General features: G+C 42.9%; 2 protein-coding genes and 1 pseudogene across 2 annotated transcripts in view; 1 reads left to right on the forward strand and 2 right to left on the reverse strand.

The window, feature by feature from the left end:
• METTL6 (methyltransferase 6, tRNA N3-cytidine) overlaps window positions 1-16,266 on the reverse strand; it is a 35,144-nt gene extending 18,878 nt beyond the window's left edge. The window contains exons 1-2 of the mRNA XM_073630319.1: window positions 15,802-16,266; window positions 5,633-5,954 (exon numbers count right to left, since the gene is read on the reverse strand). Of these exons, the coding sequence (XP_073486420.1) occupies window positions 5,633-5,932 (300 nt within the window). The 5' untranslated portion in view covers window positions 5,933-5,954; window positions 15,802-16,266. The remainder of the gene's footprint in view (window positions 1-5,632; window positions 5,955-15,801) is intronic.
• Window positions 9,866-9,981, reverse strand: LOC141146362 (5S ribosomal RNA; annotated as a pseudogene).
• Window positions 16,021-20,597, forward strand: part of EAF1 (ELL associated factor 1) — a 38,030-nt gene continuing 33,453 nt past the window's right edge. The window contains exon 1 of the mRNA XM_073630320.1: window positions 16,021-16,250. Coding sequence (XP_073486421.1) covers window positions 16,145-16,250 — 106 coding nt within the window. The 5' untranslated portion in view covers window positions 16,021-16,144. The remainder of the gene's footprint in view (window positions 16,251-20,597) is intronic.

A 20,597-nucleotide genomic window follows, 5' to 3' on the forward strand; every position in this document is an offset into this window, starting at 1 on the left:
ATGTTTTTAATTTATTACAGACTGCCAGGGAACCAGTTTCATTTTTAGATTCTTAAACTGAGCTTTAACTACAGTAGAAAAAAAAAAAAAGTCAGGTCATCGACGTGGCTGTATGGAATGAAAAGACTGGACAAAATGTGCATAGCATAGTGTGTATTTCCTTACACACATGCACCTTTATTAGTCTGTAAGATCACTCTGCTATTGCCTGGGTCAGTATTACTGTGTTTTAGGTCAGTTCATTGGACAGAAGTAATGATGGTGATTCACTATTCAATGTCTGAAGGCTATAAAAGAGGACATAGAAAGCTGATTTGCCAAAAAGATAAAATACTAAATCAAGAACTACATGCGTCACCTGTCTGACCATGAAAAAAAAAGTGTGTAAATCACAAGACTGTCTGTACAGAACTACAAATTCTTTGACCGGTAAAACTGTATATACTGACTTCAAGTTTTGCTTTAACCACTTCAGCCCCAGACCATTTGGCAGCTCAATGACCGGAGGACTTTTTACAATTTGGCACTGCGCTGCTTTAACAGGTAATTGCGTGGTCATGCAATGTTGTACCCAAAAAAAAATTGCGTCCTTTTTTCCCCACAAATAGAGCTCTCTTTTGATGGTATTTGATTGCCTCTGCGATTTATATTTTTTGCTATATAAACAGAAAAAGACAGAAAAGTTTGAAAAAAAAAAATGATATTTTCTTTTTGTTATTAGAAAAATCCAATAAACTCAATTTTAGTCATAAACTTAGGCCAAAATGTATTCAGCCACATGTCTTTGGTAAATAAAATGTCAATAAGTGTATATTTATTGGTTTGCGCAAAAGTTATAGCGTCTACAAACTAGGGTACATTTTCTGGAATTTACACAGCTTTTAGTTTATGACTGCCTGTCTCATTTCTTGAGGCGCTAAAATGGCAGGGCAGTACAAAACCCCCCCAAATGACCCCATTTTGGAAAGTAGACACCCCAAGGAAATTGCTGAGAGGCACGTTGAGCCCATTGAATATTTAATTTTTTTGTCCCAAGTGATTGAATAATGACAAAATAAATACATTTTTTTTTAACAAAAAGTTGTCACTAAATGATTAAAATGGTGGGACTTTGTATGAAGCACACAGCAGCACAAAAAGGAAGTCAAGGGACTGGGAAATACTGTTTATTCATGCTGTATAATCTAACATACAACTTCATGGGTATATGACCTCCAAAAGCATTTGATCATTTACAACATAAGTTAAATAGTAGTCCGCAATCATTGAGACAGTTGTAGAACAGACAATGGATACGTATTATAAACAGGTTAAAAAAAAAAATAATAAACATAATTCATACAATGAATGATTATAAACATGAATAAAACCGTACAAAATATGAATTGGTCCATGGTAGAATGATAGTAAAGTGTAAGGCTTTACACGTTTAGCAGCCTTGTAGCCGCTCATCAGAAGCATAAACCATGGAAAAAATATATCTGCATCTGCACAGCGAAAGTCGTAAAAAAAAAAAAAAATCGCAGGGTCTCATCTCCGGGCACCGCCGTCGCCAAAGGGGCAATAACAACCAACACAGACAATTTGTAGGCCGTGTGTGTGAGTAAACAAGGGTAAAAGCAGTGGGCCTGGTGGGAAACCTGTTCCACTTTCTGTTATGAAATTATTTTTTTATAAATAATTTATTATTAAATTATTTTTTATTATTTATTTATTAATAATTTTCGTAACATAAAGTGGAAGAGGTTTCCCATCAGGCCCACTGCTTTTACCCTTCACAGGGGTTGTTCACTCACACACACGGCCTATGAATTGTCTGTGTTGGTTGTTATCGCCCCTTTGGCAACCGCGGTGTCCGGAGATGAGACCCTGCGATTTTTTGGCAACTTTCGATGCCGCACTGCCGCTATGCAGATATATTTTCCATGGTTTATGCTTCTGATGAGCGGCTACAAGGCTGCGAAACGCGTCAAGCCTTACACTTTACTATCATTCTACCATGGACCAATTCATATTTTCTACGGTTTTATTCATGTTTATAATCATTCATTCTATGAATTATGTTTATTATTTAATTTATTTATTACCTATGTTTATAATACGTATCCATTGTCTGTTCTACAACTGTCTCAATGATTGCAGATTACTATGTAAATTATGTTGTAAATGATCAAATGCTTTTGGAGGTCATATACCCATGTAGTTGTATGTTAGATTATACAGCATAAAAGAATAAACAGTATTTCCCAGTCGTTTGACTTCCTTTTGTGCTGCTGTGTGCTTCATACAAAGTCCCACCATTTGCTCTCAATTTTAATTCATGATAGGAATGGAGTCAGTTACCCCTTTGGTTACTGCCTCATTTAAAGTCCCAAAATTAATTTTCTTTTCTCATTGTCACTAAATGATATATTGCTCACACATGCCATGGTTATATGTGGAATTGCGCCCCAAAATACATTTTGCTGCTTCTCCTGAGTACGGGGATACCACATGTGTGGGACTTTTTGGGAGCCTAGTTGCGTACGGAGCCCCGAAAACCAATCACCGCCTTCAGGATTTCTAAGGGCGTAAATTTTTGATTTCACTCCTCACTACCTAACACAGTTTTGAAAGCCATAAAATGCCAAGATGGCACAAAACCCAGCCAAATGACCCAATTTTGGAAAGTAGACACCCCAAGCTATTTGCTGAGAGACAAGTTGAGTCCATGGAATATTTTATATTTTGCCACAAGTTGCGGGAAAACGACAAACTTTTTTTTTTTTGCACAAAGTTGTCACTAAATGATATATTGCGCAAACATGCCATGGGCATATGTGGAATACCCCCAAAATACATTCAGCTGCCTCTCCTGAGTACGGGGATACCACATGTGTGGGACTTTTTGGGAGCCTAGCCGCGTACGGGGCCCCGAAAACCAAGCACCGCCTTCAGGATTTCTAAGGACGTACATTTTTTATTTCACTCCTCACTACCTATCACAGTTTCGAAGGCCATAAAATGCCAAGATAGCACAAACCCCCCCCCCCAAATGACCCCATTTTGGAAAATAGACACTCCAAGCTATTTGCTGAGAGGCATGGTGAGTATTTTGCAGCTCTCATTTGTTTTTGAAAATGAAGAAAGAAAAAAAAAAAAAAAAATGTATTTTTTTTTTCTTTTTTCAATTTTCAAAACTTTGTGACAAAAAGAGAGGTCTGCAAAATACTCACCATACCTCTCAGCAAATAGCTTGGGGTGTCTTCTTTACAAAATGGGGTCATTTTGGGGGGGGGGGGGGGGTTGTGCCATCTGGGCATTCCATGGCCTCCGAAACTGTGATAGGCAGGGAGGAATGAAATCAAAAATTTACACCCTTACTTGGTTTTCGGGGTCCCGCACACGGCTAGGCTCCCAAAAAGTCTCATACATGCGGTATCTCCATACTCAGGAGAAGCAACAGAATGTATTTTGGGGTGTCATTTCACATATGCTCATGGCATGTTTGAGCAATATATCATTTAGTGACAACTTTGTGCAAAAAAACTTGTGTCACAATATAAAATATTCCATGGACTCGACATGCCTCTCAGCAAATAGCTTGGGGTGTCTACTTTTCAAAATGGGGTCATTTGGGGGGGGGGGTTTGAACCGTCCTGGCATTTTATGCACAATATTTAGAAGCTTATGTCACACATCACCCACTCTGCTAACCAATTGAAGACAAAGCCCTTTCTGACACTTTTTGTTTACATGAAAAAATATTACGTAAAATGTTACTTTGAACCCCCCAAACATTATATATTTTTTTAAAGCAAAGGCCCTACAGATTTAAATGGTGGGTGTTTCATTTTTTTTTTCACACAGTATTTGCGCAGCGATTTTTCAAATGCATTTTTTTGGGGAAAAAAAACACACTTTTTAAAATTTTAATGCACTAAAACACACTATATTGCCCAAATGTTTGATGAGGTAAAAAAGATGATCTTAGGCTGAGTACATGGATACCAAACACGACATGCTTTAAAATTGCGCACAAACGTGCAGCAGTGACAAACTTTAAAAGCTTTTACAGGTTACCACTTTAGATTTACAGAGGAGGTCTACTGCTAAAATTACTGCCCTCGATCTGACCTTCGCGGTGATACCTCACATGCATGGTGCAATTGCGGTTTACATTTGACATCAGACCGACGCTTGCGTTTGCCTTTGCGCGAGAGCAGGGGGTAGGACAGGGGTGTTTTTTTTTTATCTTATTTTTAAACTGTTCCTTTCATTTTTTAAAAATAATTTTTATTGTTATCTCAGGGAATGTAAATATCCCCTATGATAGCAATAGGTAGTGACAGGTAATCTTTTTTTGAAAAAAAATGGGGTCTATTAGACCCTAGATCTCTCCTCTGCCCTCAAAGCATCTGACCACACCAAGATCGGTGTGATAAAATGCTTTGCCCATTTCCCAATGGCGCTGTTTACATCCGGCGAAATCTAAGTCATGAAATGCTTGTAGGTTCCAGTTTCTTAGGTCATAGAGATGATTGGAGCCGTTCTGGTCTCTGATCAGCTCTATGGTCAGCTGGCGGAACCACCGGCTGCATTCTCAGGTTCCCTGTTCGGACAGGAGGGCCAGAGAAAAACATGGAAGACGGTGGGGGGGGGACACAACGACATTCCCTCCCACTGCTTGTAAAAGCAGTCTAGAGGCTAATTAGCCACTAGGATTGCTTGTACATGAAAGCCGACCGCTGGCTGAAAAGAATGATACCAAGATGATACCTAAACCCGCAGGCATCATTCTGGTATAACCACTCAAAGTCCAGCAACATACCAGTACGTTGCTGTTCCTTGTTGGGCATATATTGTAATTTTTTTTTCATGCAGCCTGTGGGCTGAACGAAAAAAAGAGATTGATCGGTGGGTATGCCCACCATTAGAATACCTCCCTTCATCCACCCACTTCTAATGATGGGCATACATGCACCATTTTGTTTTTAACTGTAGTGGTGAAATCACCTCCTACAGCGCTGGAGTCATGGCTTTATCTATCGTGGGAGCAAATCCGCGCTGCAACTGAATGACGTACCTGCTAAGCAAATGATGGTTAACAATAAAACAAAGTAACATTACAGTAAGACATACCATACCTGCAAAGCAAATACAAAAAAAAAACAAAACATTTTTTAACACAATCTGTGCCTAAAAATATATATATATATATATACACACACACACACACACATACATACACACACACACACACACACACAGATTACATCACTTCCCCTGTCAGTGTTTATAGTTACACAGACAGGGGAAGGATCTCATTCATCAGGACCGATCGCCAGGTCCAGGCCAGATATTATTGGCCTGGGGATTGATCGGTTCCTGATCGAATCCGATCGTCGCGACCAGTGTACGACGGCGATTCGCCTGCCTGTGCCATTCTGCCACAGCATAACTGTGGCAGACGGTCGGCAAGCGGTTAACAACCACAGTGCTGGTAGGAGCACATCTATTTGTGGATGGATAAGGTGTTGAAAGATTTCCCATTCCTTGACAATAGAACAAAATCTAGAGTCAAACTAAAACAATTATTGATTCATGTTTTCATATCTTTGTGTGTTCACAATACTGAAAGAGATGTACTTACCTCCCTACAGGCTTTGAGTTCCTCAAACTCCCTTGTTGTCCAATGTCTGTCCTTAAAAAAGTTAGTGCTATTTCTTTTATAGAACAAGTCCCAGTTCTTCTGTGCATCTGTTTCTAGTTTCAGTCGCTTAAACTCCGATACCAGAACGCTATCATTTTGCAGCTTTTGTGCCACTTCAGGGCTAATGCTTATCACCTGGTCAGCTACCTTCTGAAATTGTATTGTTGCTGCAGAAGGTATTTCACAGATAGAGCCATTCTTTCTTGCTGAGTTATCCCCATCCGAGGCACAGGAATCCATGCTTTACAACTACAGTGTGGAACTATAAAAAAAAAAAAAAAAAAAAAAAAAATCAGGATCCCAATATTTATTTAAAATTCAATTATTTTATTGTTTTTTTTTCCAATAACAGATCATAAATAACATTTTTCTAATAATTATAAAATACAAAGTCACTTCAATAGAAGGCCATGTTAGACTTAAAACCCATATAAAGCCTGACTACAGATTAAAAAAAAATAAATACATAGTTGAAATACTTATATGGGAGTTTTTTTGCTTGTCAATTGATTTTTATCCATTCCTTCCTGAGCTTTTCACAGCCCTGTAAAAAAGGAGATTTTTTAGATTTTAAAGCTCAGGCCAACCTTAAAAAGCACTACTGAAATGCTTAAAATGGCGGGAGCTTATTTAGCTGCCAAAGATTTATGACTGTGCCCTAGCCTAAGATTTTCTCACCCCTACCAGGCAGCACAGTCAGACTGGTGACTTTACTTTCTGTACTTGCAGTTATTCAATAAAGATAGGTCACATCATCTCCAGCCTGTGCCTAGACAGTGATGGAGCAGCAACATCCCTCTGCTCACACTGCTCCCTAATGCAACATACCAGATCGTTTTTCTCTGGCCATAACACAAAATAAATTCTTTTAATGAAATCAACAAAAGAAATCTATCATGATTTTTTTAAATTGATGCTGCAAAAATAGGATTTTTATAACAGCTTGCCTGTAAAATCCTTTTCTTTTGAAGTACATCACGGGACACAGAGCCATAGTAATTACTATGTGGGTTATAGTCCATCTTCAGGTGCTGGACACTGGCACACCCTAAACAGGAAGTTGCCTCCCTATACAACCCCTCCCATACAGGGAGCATCTCAGTTTTGTTGCAAAGCAATACACGTGTATACTAGAAAGAGGGGCGGGACCTCTGTGTCCCGTGATGTACTTCAAAAGAAAAGGATTTTACAGGTAAGCAGTTATAAAAATCCTATTTTCTTTAATTGTACATCACGGGACACAAAGCCACAGTAATTACTATGTGGGATGTCCCAGAGCAATGCCAACTGAGGGGAGGGAGACACAACCAAAGTAGGGCAGCATGAGATCAGAGGACTTATACTGCTGCCTGCAGTACACTGCGCCCAAAGGCAAAATCCTCGTGTCTATTTACATGCATCAGACAGAATCTGGTAAACGTATGGATTGAAGACCAAGTTGTGGCCTTGCAGATTTAAGCCATGGAGGCTGGGTGATGCACTGCCCACGAAGCACTAACAGCCCCAGAGGAGTGAGTTTTGATTTGAGAGGGTAGAACTACCTCTTTAAACAATAAGCTAGAACGATTACTTGTCGAATCAATTTAGAATAGTAGATTTCTATGCTGCCTGTCCTCTTTTAGGATGTTTAGGCAATACGATCAAAACATCCGTTTTCTGAATCTGAGCAGTCATCTTTAAGTAGACTGCTCTCACCACATCGAGAATGTAGTGATCTTTCTTCCATAGAACAGGGTTCTAGAAAAATGAAGATAGAACAATATCCTGGTTTAGATACAAAACCTGATACTACCTTCGGTAAAAAGTTAGGATGAGGATGCAATACTACCTTATCCTTGTGAACAATAAAAATATGGCTCTTTACAAGAAAGAGCAGCCAATTCTGATACTCTTCTTGCAGCAGATATGGTTACCAGAAAAAATAGTTTCCTTGTCAAAAAGGACCAAGGGAATATGTCGCATCTGCTCAAAAAAAGGCTGTTTTGTAATGCCGACAAAACTAAATTCAAGTCCCAAGGGTTCAGGGGGGACCTAACTGGGGATTAAACAGTGTTATCCCCTGAATAAAGTTACGAACCAAAGAATGCGAAGCAAGTGGTCATTGAAATAATACCGATAAGGCAGAGACCTGTCCTTAGAAGCATTCAAGGCCAGCTTAATTTCTCACCCCATCTGCAGAAAGTCAAGGATTCTACCTTTGACCTATCTCCTGGGGTGCAACCCCTGGTTTCATACCAGGAGACATATGCTTCCCAGACTCCATACTATATAATTATAGGGGCCGGCTCCCTTGCATTAACCAAGATAGAAACCACTGAACCTGACAGCCCACGTTTCTTCAGAGTGTAGATCTCAATAGCCAAACCGTTAAATTTAGTGTTTTTAAAGTAGGATGGAACACCAGACCTTGCGAGAGAAGGTCTGGCCGTGATGGTAGGGTCCATGGGTCCCCTGCTGTCATCTTTACGATCTCTGCATACCAAGATTTCCTGGGCCCCGCTGGGGGCCACAAGAATCACTGACTTTTCTTCCTGCGAGAAGTTGTGGACGCAGGCAGAATAGGAGGAAATGCATAAATCAGTGAGAACCGATTCCACGGGAATAGCAAGGCATCTGTTCCACATGCTAGCGGATCCTTTGTCTTTGACACAAAGTTGTCGATTTGTCTGTTGAACCTGGACGTAAACAGATCTAGGTCTGGGATCCCCCATCTTTAACATATTGACAGGAAGATATCGGGGTGAAGGAACCATTCTCCCGGGAACAACTGCTGGCGGCTCAAGTAGCCGGCCTGCCAATTTTCTATTCCTAGAATTAGGGCTGTCCCGATACCACTTTTTTAGGACCGAGTACAAGTACCAATACTTTTTTTCAAGTACTCGCCGATACCGATACTTTTTTTTTAATGTCACGTGACAGTGTTTTTTTTTTTGTTTTTGTTTTTTTTTTTAACAGTGTTTTCTTTTTTTTGGGGGGGGGGGGGGGGTGAACGGAGTATGTGTGTGTTTTTTTTTTACAATTTTTATTTTTTACAATAATTTTTTTTTATTCTTTATATGTTTTTTTTTTTTTTTTTAATTAGCCCTGTTGGGGGGCTTTGGTGAGATATCAGGGGTCTTAACAGACCTCTGATATCTCCCCCTTGAGACAGAGAAAGAGACAGAGGATAGAGATTCCCCAGTCCCTTTCTCTGCAGCCTCAGCTGCACTGAGAATGAATGGAGAGAAGACAGCGGCTCCTCTCCATTCATAAACTGACACATCGTAATCGCAGGAGATTACAATGTATCAGTTATGTGAATGGACAGAGTCAGCTGACTCTATCCATACACACAGCGGAGAGAGAAAGCAGAACGGAGGGGACAGAGAAGGAGAGAGGAACGGAGGGGACAGCGGAGAGACACAGGGAAGGAGAGAGGAACGGAGGGGACAGCGGAGAGACACAGTAGAACGGAGGGGACGGCGGAGGGGGACAGAAAAGGAGAGAGGAACGGTGGGGGACAGCGGAGAGACACAGGGCAGGAGAGCGGAACAGAGGGGGACAGCGGAGGGGAACGGAGGGGGCATGGAGGAGGATGCAGTGACAGTCAGCGGTGAGCGATCACCGCTGTATGTCACTAAAGCTGCTGAAAGCCGCTGGGGGAGAATCTTGTAACTCCCCCACGCGCCGTTCACAGCTGACTTCCAGGTATCGGGGGAAGCATCGGGAGCATTTGCCCGAGTACAAGTACTTGGGCAAATGCTCGGTATCGGTGCAGATACCGATACTAATATCGGTATCGGGACAACCCTACCTAGAATGAAGACCGCCGACAGGCAAAGTACATTGTTTTCTGCCCACGATAGGATATGATTCACCTTTCTCTGGGCCGCACAACTTCTTGTGGCCCCTTGGCGATTAATATAGGCCATTGCTGTGGTATTGTCGGATTGAATCCTGGCAGGACAATACCGCAAACTGAATGTTCAGGCCCCCAGAACCAAGTGCTCTGCCTGAATTTCTAGAATAATAATGGGCAAGGCCATTTCTGATCTGAGCTACTTCTCTTGGACAGTTGCCTCTTTCAGGACTGCTACCCAAGCCAAAAAGAAAGGTTGGCATATGTTGTTACCACTTCCCAGGTAACTGAAGGAAGGATTTTCCCCTTAGCAGATTTTTGGCTCCGGAGTACCCAGCCTACAGCACCTGGTATTTTCAGGTGGTTCAACCGGGTACTAACCAGGCCCGACCCTGCTTAGCCTCCAAGATCAGACGAGATCGGGCGCTTTCAGAGTGATGTGGCTGTAGGCTTTGGAGTCAGACACATTGGGAATCTAGAGCTTGAACCCTTTGTTCCAGGCCGATAGGATACTTTTTTGCAGCAGTCTCGAATGAAACTGTGCATAAGGAATGGTCTTGAATGAAGCCACCATCTTTCCCAACAACCTCATGCAAAGTTGAATAGAAGAATTCATCTTGCTCCACTTACCTTTCCCGTCACAAGGTTTTCTGTGGTAAAACCAACAGACCCAATCTTCACCTTTCACGGTGGATTCTGTTAACAAACCTTCAGGAACTGGGGACCCCACAATCCTGGACCTGTAATAACACCCCGCCAGTAAAACTTTATGGCCTTAATACCAAAAGTACTGGATCCCAGGGGTCCAGCTCTCTAAAAGAGAAGCAGTACAGGCTAAACCTTGTTTCTTCGGACACGAGGCCCGGGTACCATTCAATTTGGCCTAAAAACCACTTTGAATGGATCTGGCTGTATAGCTAGCCCCAGTAAGGATTGCTCCAGTGGAGCTCACCACAGTACATCTTTACTTGTGACCGACCGAAAAAACTGAGACGCTCCCAGTATGGGAGGGGTTATATAGGGAGGCAACTTCCTGTTTAGGGTGTGCCAGTGTCCAGCACCTGAATGTTGACTATAACCCACATAGTAATTACTATGGTTCTGTGTCCCGTGATGTTCGATTTAAGAAAAGATAAAAGGAGATGATCTGCTGTGTTGGTTTAGAAATTTTAGTTAAGGATCAATTCAATAGTCCAAGTCAGGGGAATCTGAAGATTTATTTCAGTGTCAGAATTTAAAGTTTAACTAAAAGGCAAAAAATAGGATTTTTTATAACAGCTTACCTGTAAAATCCTTTTCTTTTGATGGACATCACGGGACACAGAGCCTCAGTAATAACTGATGGGTTATATAGGTATCACTAGGTGATTGGACACTGGCACACCCTAACCAGGAAGTTCAACCCCCTATATAATCCCTCCCCTTGCAGGGATACCTCAGTTTTTTAGCCAAGCAATATAGTGTATTAGAAGAGGGGCGGGACCTGTGATGTCCATCGAAAGAAAAGGATTTTACAGGTAAGCTGTTATAAAAAAAAATCCTATTTTCTTTCTCGGACATCACGGGACACAGAGCCTCAGTAATAACTGATGGGATGTCCCAGAGCAATGCTATCTGAGGAGGGGGAACCACAACCAAGTAGGGTGCAATCAGACCTGAGGACCCTGTACCGCTGCCTGCAACACACTAGGCGATATCCTCATGCCTTCTCACATCCACCTGATAGAATCTGGTGAATGTATGGACTGAAGACCAGGTTGCGGTCTTGCAGATTTGAGCCATAGAGGCCTGGTGATGCACTGCCCAAGAAGCACCAATAGCCCTTGTGGAATGTGCCCTGATCTGAAACGGAGGAATCTTCTGTTTCAAACCGTAAGCTTGAATAATCAATTGTCGAATCCATTTAGAAATGGTAGCCTTTGACGCTGCCTGTCCTCTACTGGGGCCCTCTGGCAGCACAAACAAAACATCCGTTTTGCGAATCTGAGCAGTTACTTCCAGATAGGCCTTGACTGCTCTTACTACATCCAAAGAATGTAGTGATCTTTCTTCCAGAGAACAGGGATCTGGAAAAAAGGAAAGCAGAACAATGTCTTGGTTTAGATGAAAATCTGAAACCACCTTCGGTAAAAAACTAGGATGAGGGCGCAGTACCACTCTATCCTTGTGTGCGATCAAATAAGGCTCTTTACAGCAAAGAGCTGCTAATTCTGATACTCTTCTAGCAGAAGAAAGCTACCAGAAAAATTTACTTCCTTGTCAACAAGACCAAAGGAATCTGACGTATTGGTTCAAAAGGCTGTTTCTGTAACACAGACAGAACCAAATTCAAATCCCAGGGGTTTAGGGGCGCCTTAACCGGAAGATTAAGACACGTCACCCCCTGCATAAAGTTTCGGACCAAAGAATGAGAAGCAAGTGGCCGTTGAAATAATACTGATAAGGCCGAGACCTGGCCCTTGATGGTACTCAAGGCCAGCTTCATCTCTAATCCCAATTGTAGAAAATCAAGAATTCTACCAATCCTATATTTTCTGGAATGCCAACCCCTGGGATTCACATCAGGATACATAAGCTTTCCAGACTCTATGATAAATCATTCTGGAAGCTGGCTTCCTTGCATTGATCAAGGTAGATATCACAGGACCTGAAAGCCCACGACTCTTCAGAACGTGGGTCTCAATAGCCAAACCGTCAAATTTAGCGTTTGTAAGGCAGGATGGAACACTGGCCCCTGAGATAACAGGTCTGGACCGGTAGTGTCCACGGGGAACCCACCGTCATCCTTACTATTTCCGCATACCACGTCCTTCTGGGCCAAGCGGGGGCCACCAGAAGTACTGACTTCCTTTCCTGCCTGATCCTGCGAAGGAGTCGTGGCAGTAGCAGAATAGGCAGGAATGCATAAATCAGTGAGAACCGATGCCACGGAATCACCAACGCATCTGTCCCGCATGCAAGAGGATCTTTTGTCCTTGCCACAAATCTGACTATCTTTTTTTTTAATCTGGATGCAAAGAGATCTACATCTGGAACCCCCCATCTTTGGCATATGGACGGCGGGATGCAGAGACCATTCCCCTGGAAGTAACCGCTGGCGACTTAAATAGTCCGCCTGCCAGTTCTCTATCCCCGGAATGAAAACTGACGATATGCATGGCACATGCCTCTCTGCCCAGACTAAGATCTGGTTCACCTCTTTTTGAGCAGCTCGGCTCCTGGTGCCTCCCTGATGATTGACATAAGCCACTGCTGCGGCATTGTCGGACTGGATCCTGACCGGGCAACCCTGTAGCCTGATAGTCCAGGCCTTTAGGGCTAGATATACTGTACGGATCTCTGCACGTCTAGGTATGCTATGACAGCTATACCCTGAGCCATTAATCTGGCCAGGGGAGGAGCCAAGACCTTTGTGAACACTTGAGGTGCAGTGGCTATCCCAAAAGGCAGAGTCACAAACTGGAAATAGCGCCCTCCTATCTCGAAGCGCAGAAACTTCTGATGAGAAGGAAAAATGGGCACATGCAGATATGCATCTCTGATGTCTATCGATGCCAGAAATTCTCCTCCCTGCAGGGTGGAGACTACTGTCCGAATTGATTCCATGCGGAAGGATTGAACCCTTAGGAATCACTTCAGATCCCTTAAATCCAGAATGGGTCTGACATCCCCATTTGGTTTTTGGACCGTAAAAAGGTTGGAATAGAAACCCAATCCCTGATCCTTCGCGGGAACCACCATAATGACCTCCTGCGACAAAAGTCGCTCTAACGCTAGAAGGAGCGACTGCTTTTTCTCTGGATCTCTGGGGACACTTGATCTGAGGAAACGAGGAGAGGGGAATTCTTGAAACTCCAGCTTGTACCCTAAGGTTACCGTGGAGATTACCCATCTGTCCTGGAAATCCTCCTGCCAGAGCCTTGAGAACTGTCGAAGTCTTCACCCCACTCGAACGAGCGGGGGCGCCCCTTCATAAAGAGGTCTTAGCGTTTTGCCTCGTAGGCTTCTTCCCCCAGGACTTCTTTTGTCCCTGAGGTTGACTCTTGTCTCTTGACCCAGACGGAGGAGGCCGTCGAGACTGCCTGGAGGCTGAAGCCCCTGGTGCTGGGGAAAGAGTCCGTTTGAAAGAGGGACGCTTACTCTTCTTCTTCACAGGTAAGAGAGTGCTTTTCCCACAAGAGATTCTCCCCACAAGAAACCTACTAGAATTAAAAATTCTGTGGAATCTCCCTTACCTTATCCAGCCGCAGGGTTCTGTTACACAGACCCAATCTTTGCCTCTCACGGTGGGCTCCGTTTGAAAAAAACCTTCAGAGACCAGGGCCCCCTACGAATAGGGGGATCCACAGTTCTGGCCTGTAAAGCACCCAGCCAGAAATAAGGATAGAAAACCATTTTCTGATATGCGGAGTCCAGCTCTCTAAAAAGAGAAGCGTTACAGGTAAAACCTCATTTCTTCGGACACGAGGCCCGGGTACCATCCAATTCGGCCTAGAAAAGACACTTTGGAATGGATCCGGTTCGCCTGGCTTGCCCCAGTATAGGATATAGGATAGTCCCTTTGGAGCTCAGCACAGGACATCTTTACACGTCCAACACCTAAGACACTGGCGTAAAAACTGAGGTATCCCTGCAAGGGGAGGGATTATATAGGGGGTTAAACTTCCTGGTTAGGGTGTGCCAGTGTCCAATCACCTAGTGATACCTATATAACCCATCAGTTATTACTGAGGCTCTGTGTCCCGTTGTGATGTTCGAGAAAGAAAACTTTTTTTTTTTTTTTTTTTAGTTTTGTACAGAATGGAGATGAATTAGAACATCTGGCAGTTTTTTTTGCTGTCTGCCCCCCCTTTATAGAGCGTTACCCTCTCTATTTGTCCCATATACCATTGAACAAATTTAAACTGCCCACTAGATGGCGCCTTTCCCTTTTTATACACACACAGTTGCAGTGGGGGCGAAACACATGCGATTCGGACAGGAACCGCACTGCACGCCTGTTCAAAATTTTTTAGGATTGACGTAAATTGCACCGCAAAGTATCGATGCTCAGCATCAGGGAGTACTTGACCGAAAGTATCGGTACTCATACTCACTGCTAAAAAATTGGTGCAACCCTATATTTAACCCTTTGATTGCCCTAGGTGTAACCCCTTTCCCAGCCATTGTCACTAGTACAGTGACAGCGCATATTTGTAGCACTGATCACTGCATTAGTGTCATTGGTTCCCACAAAGTGTCAGACTGCCTGCCATACTATCGCCGCCATTAATAGTATTAAAAAAAAAAAAAAATTCCAGTATATCTATCCCATAGTTTATAGACGCTATAACGTTTGTGTAAACCAATCAAAATACGCTTATTGGGATTTTTTTTACCAAAAATATGTAGCAGAATACAAATTGGCCTACATTTATGAAGAAATTAGAAAAAAAAAAAAAAAAAAACAAAAAAAAAAAAAAAAAAAAAAAAAAAGTATTGGATGTTTTATAGCAGAAAGTAAAATAAATATTGTTTATAGCGCAAAAAAAAAAAAAAATGGTGACAAAATACCACTAAAAGAAAAGTTCTATTTGTGGGGGAAAAAAAATGATATAAAATTGTATTTGGGTACAGCGCTGCATGACTGTGCAATTCTCAGTTAAATGTGCAGTTGCTGAAAAAATGGCCTAGTCGTTTACGTGTGGGGGGGTAAATCTTCCGAAGGTCAAGTGGTAGTAAAGTAATTTAACTTGCACCTACAGGTGAGCCTATAATAAGGCTTACCTATAGGCAGAATGAATACCTCCTAAACCTGCACGGTTTAGGAGATATTCACACTGCATGCAGCCGGTGATGTCACCAGCGCATGCGCTCTGCATACCCGTGCCGTCCCTTCAGAGCCCTAAGCCGTGGTCCGTGACTCTCACGCGCATGTGCGGGAGTGACGTCATTGTGGCTTGGCCAGACGGTTGGAGGAAGCAAACCCAGATGGAAGACTGGGTGAAGATGGAAGACTGGGTGAAGATGGAAGACTGGGTGAAGATGGAAGACTGGGTGAAGATGGAAGCACCTTCAACAGTGACAGCACGGCGCTGGAGGGCTTCATTCTAAGGTATTTCATAATGTGCTAGTATGCAATGCATACTAGCACATTATGCAATTTTCTTACAGGGTTTTAAAAAAAAAAATCGGTTTACTCCTGCTTTAACATGTTGTGGATTATGGGACAAGACTGCTAACCACTTCCTCCATGCTACCTCAAATATTTATAACTCAGCAACAGACATACCTAGATTCCCACACCACTGTCATAAAGAAGCATGGCACTGAACTCGTTCATAGGTGTGTTCACCAAGGACAGCTCTTCAGAGCTCCGGGTCGGCTTCTGAGAGTCAGGGATAGCTGACAGAATACTATGCCTGTAACCACAGTAAAGCGCATGCAGCAGGGGAACCATTCACCATATGCACTGTTCCCCCCGGAATATTATTCATGTCGTACAGGCCGTGCGTCACCGGGGTAACTGTGAACCAATGGGAAAGCCAAAGCTGCGCATGCTCGGTGGGGAAATAGCGCGTAGCTTGCTGACGGGATTATTTGCATATCGCTCGGTATAAACGGAATCCGTAGGAATGAACGGGACGCCCCCACCACCGCCTCTGGACCGGGAGGAGCACGCTCTGAGACTAGGAGAGAGCTTTGAGAAGAGGCCGCGCTCCTCCTTCCACACAGTACGATGTGAGTACCGGGGAGTGACGTGCGCGGCTTAGACCAATCCCAGGCCTTGTTTACTGATTGACGTCATGTGTTCTTCTAATGACCGCTCTAATGTCCATACAGGACAGGGAGCCGAGCTTCATGTTGTGTCCATAGATGACAATGAGCCGGGGTTAGCCATCCTATTGTGTCATGACCTCTCCATAGGTGACAGTGAGTGGTGCTGGATCTAGACCTTGGGGGGCCCTCAACATAGAAATTCAATTATATGACAAATAAAAAAAGGAAATTAGTGATAAACTGCATTTGTTCTAAAAAAATATGTTAGATTCCGAAGAAGAAACATTTTATTATTGTGTTTTTTTTTTTTTTATTGACTGTAAGAATACACATTTAACAGGTCACTGTAACTGCCAAGTCATACATCACAGTTATGCATCACACTACAATATTAACTATATTACAGTACAATATTTCTTCCTGCACTTAGCATCTGCAAAATCTTTAACCACTTTATAGCAGTAGTAGCTGGTGTTCAAAATTTTTGGGGGGCGCAAACTTCAAAAGTTTGAGAAATACTGAATAAAAAACATCAATTGCAGCCCCGCTGTGCCCATCAAATGCAGCCACTGTGACCCCCCCCCCCAACCACCTGCTTGCTGTCTGGCCGGCACTTACCCTATGTTGGTGGTGGGTCGGGCAGTGGGTGGCGAGCTGTATCCTCCATGTGTCTCTTCCTTCTTCCTTCTAGGCATCCAATAGGAGCGCCTGTCCTTTCAACCAATCAGGTGACGGTATTAGACCCGTGCTTCCTGATTGGCGGAGAGGCGGTTCAGTGTTAGAAAAGTGAATATTCATTTGCTTTTCTAACACACCTGGTTGGGCTCCGAGTGCAATGCTCTGCACTCCGAGTCCACTCTATTTTGAAGCCTATTAGTGCCTATGGCTCTAATCAGGTGCTTCAAAAAACTTCCCTGCTGCTGTAATTCAGGCGCCCGGCATCCTAAAAGGGGCCGGACGCCTGTATAGGGGATGGCCGCGGCGGCCATGGATTCATCCATGATACATATAGGGGGTGGCGTGATAGAGGGGGTGGCGCCCTTAATGGACAGGCCACCGCTGCTTTATACGGCAGGACAGCAGGATCGTATGTGTATATATGTGTGATCCTGTGCTTCCGCAAAAGCCGATCTGTGCGTCCCGGGCACTGGATGTCTGCTGGCACCTGCCAAACTTCAGGCAGAAAATCAGAATAGAGCTCTGCCTAAGTAAACAAGGCAGAATTGCGTTATGACGGGGAAGGAATGAATTCTGTGTTCCTGCATAGCAGGGTATAAAATCTATCTCTTCCCCTAGTAAAGGCACCACACATAGTAAACACAAACACTGGCTAGGCACACATTTAACCCTTTGATCGCCCCTAGATCGTTAATACAGTGACAGTGCATACTTTTAGCACTGATCACTGTATTATTGTTAGTGTCCGATTGTCTGCTGCAATACCACAGTCCAGCTATAAGTTGCTGATCGTCGCCATTACTAGAATAAAAAATAAAAATTCCAGTATATATCCTATAGTTTGTAGACGCTATAACGTTTATATAAACCAGAGGTCTCTAAACTTTCTATGCAGGGGGCCAGTTTATTGCCCCTCAAACTTTAAGGGGCTGGACTGTGGCCATTGGGAGTACAAAAGGTCCCAACATCAGTGGGAAAAAATCATGCCACATCTTTGGTTTCAGTGGGAGGAATTGTGCCCCAACTTTGGTATCATTGGGTGGAATTATTGCCCATCCTTGGTGTCAGTAGGAGGACTTGTGCCTCATCATTGGTGTCATTGAACCCAATTTTTGGGGTGATTGGGAGGAATTGTGCCCCATTGTTCAAGTCAATGGGAGGAATTGTGTGCTTCATTGTTGCTGTCATTGGGAAGAATTGTGGCCCTTCGCTGGTCTCCCTGGGCAGGAATTATGCCTCATTGTTGGTATCAGTGGATGAAATAGTGCCCAAAGGGCCAGACAAAAGCAAGGCCGCAGCTTGGAGTCCACTGGTATAAACCAATTAATATACACTTATTGGGATTTTTTTTACCAAAAATATGTAACATAATACATATTGGCCTAAATTTATGAAGACATTTCATTTTTTTTTACAGTTTTTTTTATTGGACATGTTTTATAGCAGAAAGTAAAAAATATAGTTTTTTTTTTTTTTTCAAAATTGTTGGTCCTTTTTTTGTTTATAGCGCAAAAAATAAAAACCACAGCGGTGATCAAATGCCACCAAAAGAAAGCTCTATTTTTGGGAAAAATGGCATAAATTTTATTTGGGTACAGCGTTGCATGACCACACAATTGTCAGGTAAAGTAATGCAGTTACATATCATAAAAAGTGACCTGGTCATGAAAAGGGGTAAATCTTCCAGAGGTCAAGTGGTTAACCTAGAGTGGTTGTAAACCTCAGACATGAAATATGAACAAAGCATATCCCTCTATAGTGTATACTTGTCTTAATTAAGATCACTAGGTGTCATTTCTGTCTTCTGCTTCGTTCCTCTGCTATCAGCAGGAATCACTTCTGACAAGTTTTCCTGACACCAAGAGAAAAATGTTGAGGACACTGCTCTCGACAGCTGGTAGACACAGAGCACTTAGACTTTAATGGATCATCATGGTTCTCCGATAATTCTTTATCAGTGCTAATTTGTTCATTGACCTCTCTCCCGAACAGCTAGTGACCATCATGCTCAAATTTAATCTAAGAGCTACAATAAAGCGGTAGTAAACAGCTGTTTATTTTCTTTTAAATCCTGCAAGGGAATGCCATAATGTGCTAGTATGCATCGCATACTAGCACATTATGTGAAACTTACCTTAAAACTAAGCTCCTCCAGCGACGCGCTGTCACTGCTGGAAGGTACTTCGATCTTCACCTGGTTTTCCTTCCGGGTTCGCAAACTCCGGCTGTATGAGTGGCTGCAGCCGCGACGACGTCACTCCCACACATGCACGCGGGAGCCACCGTTCACGGCACAGGACTCTGAAGGAAGGTCATGGTATGCCTTTCCTTCAGAGCACATGTGATGATGACGTCACCGGCTGCATCAAAAGTAAATATTTCCTAAATGGTGCATGTTTAGGAGATATTTACTGTACCTATAGGTAAGCCTTACCATAGGCTTACCTATAGGTAAAAGTCATGCATGGGAGTTTACTCCCATTTTAATACCTGGAAAGGTATCAGCAAGCCCTTCATCATGTAATAAAATTGCATGTTGAGATGGAGTGAGACGTGACCAGAGCTTGGCAAAGGCTGCAAACTGGACAATTTCCTCAGCAAATGTACCACTGAAGTCTCCAGGGAAAATAACTGTCTTTTTTTTTTTTCATAATGGAAGTCTGGGCCCCTCTCTGACAGGGGGGCCTAGGGCAGTTGCCCCTTATAAGTCCGGCACTGACAGTGAGCAGATCTCAGCCTTCCTTCTTTGACATGTCCAGATGAGCCGACCTCAACCATCTCATTGAGTCATGACATGTCCATAGATGACAATGAGCAGATCTCAGGCTTTCTTCTTTGACCTGTCCAATGATGACCATGAGCCGATGTTACCCTTCCTTGTGTGTCACGACATGCCCATAGATGACAGGCTTCTTGCCCCCTGTCCACAGTGCAGTACTTTGTACATTGCAGGGATTTTAACAACTTTGTTGCTGATTCCTACCTTTTGTTACAAGGAATAACCGTTTGCTTGTGTCCATGTGCAAAGTGAATTTATATGGGAGTTTTATAATTGTCAATCAGCTGCTGCCCCTGCAGGTCCTTATTGAGGAAAGTGGCAGGGTCTGCATCCCTTTACTCATGATTTCCCTTGGAGAGTATCGCACCAAAAATGATATTTTTGTTGCAGGGGATGCCCAAAATCTGATTTGTATCTTAGTGCAGACTTCTGGGAAATCAATGAGCCAATCACACAAGCAGGAAATTACATTTCTGGGGGGTGTTATGTTCACCATCTGTGTACAGAACACCTCCAGGTTGCCATATTGCATTGCATTTTACAGAAAATTACAGCGCTGCAGATTGAAAAGGAAAGGTATTTTTTTAATAACATTCAATTACAATATGACTTGTGTCACAATTGTATACACTATATTCTATTTTTTTATTTGCTATTTTTTTTCCCCCACAAAAGCGGAGCTACCCTTTAAAAAATTAAAGCAAAACTAAACCCATCAATTGAATGGTTTCCCAAAATAGTTACATTCAAGGCATGACATGAATGATAACTGTCACAGTTGGTTGTGCTCTCAATAGAACTGCCAAGTCATCAAATGGCTGATGTCATAACTGATCACATGTACAGCACCA

The sequence above is a fragment of the Aquarana catesbeiana genome, linkage group LG05 (genome assembly GCF_042186555.1).
Source record: "Aquarana catesbeiana isolate 2022-GZ linkage group LG05, ASM4218655v1, whole genome shotgun sequence".
NCBI classification, from domain to species: Eukaryota; Metazoa; Chordata; class Amphibia; order Anura; family Ranidae; genus Aquarana; species Aquarana catesbeiana.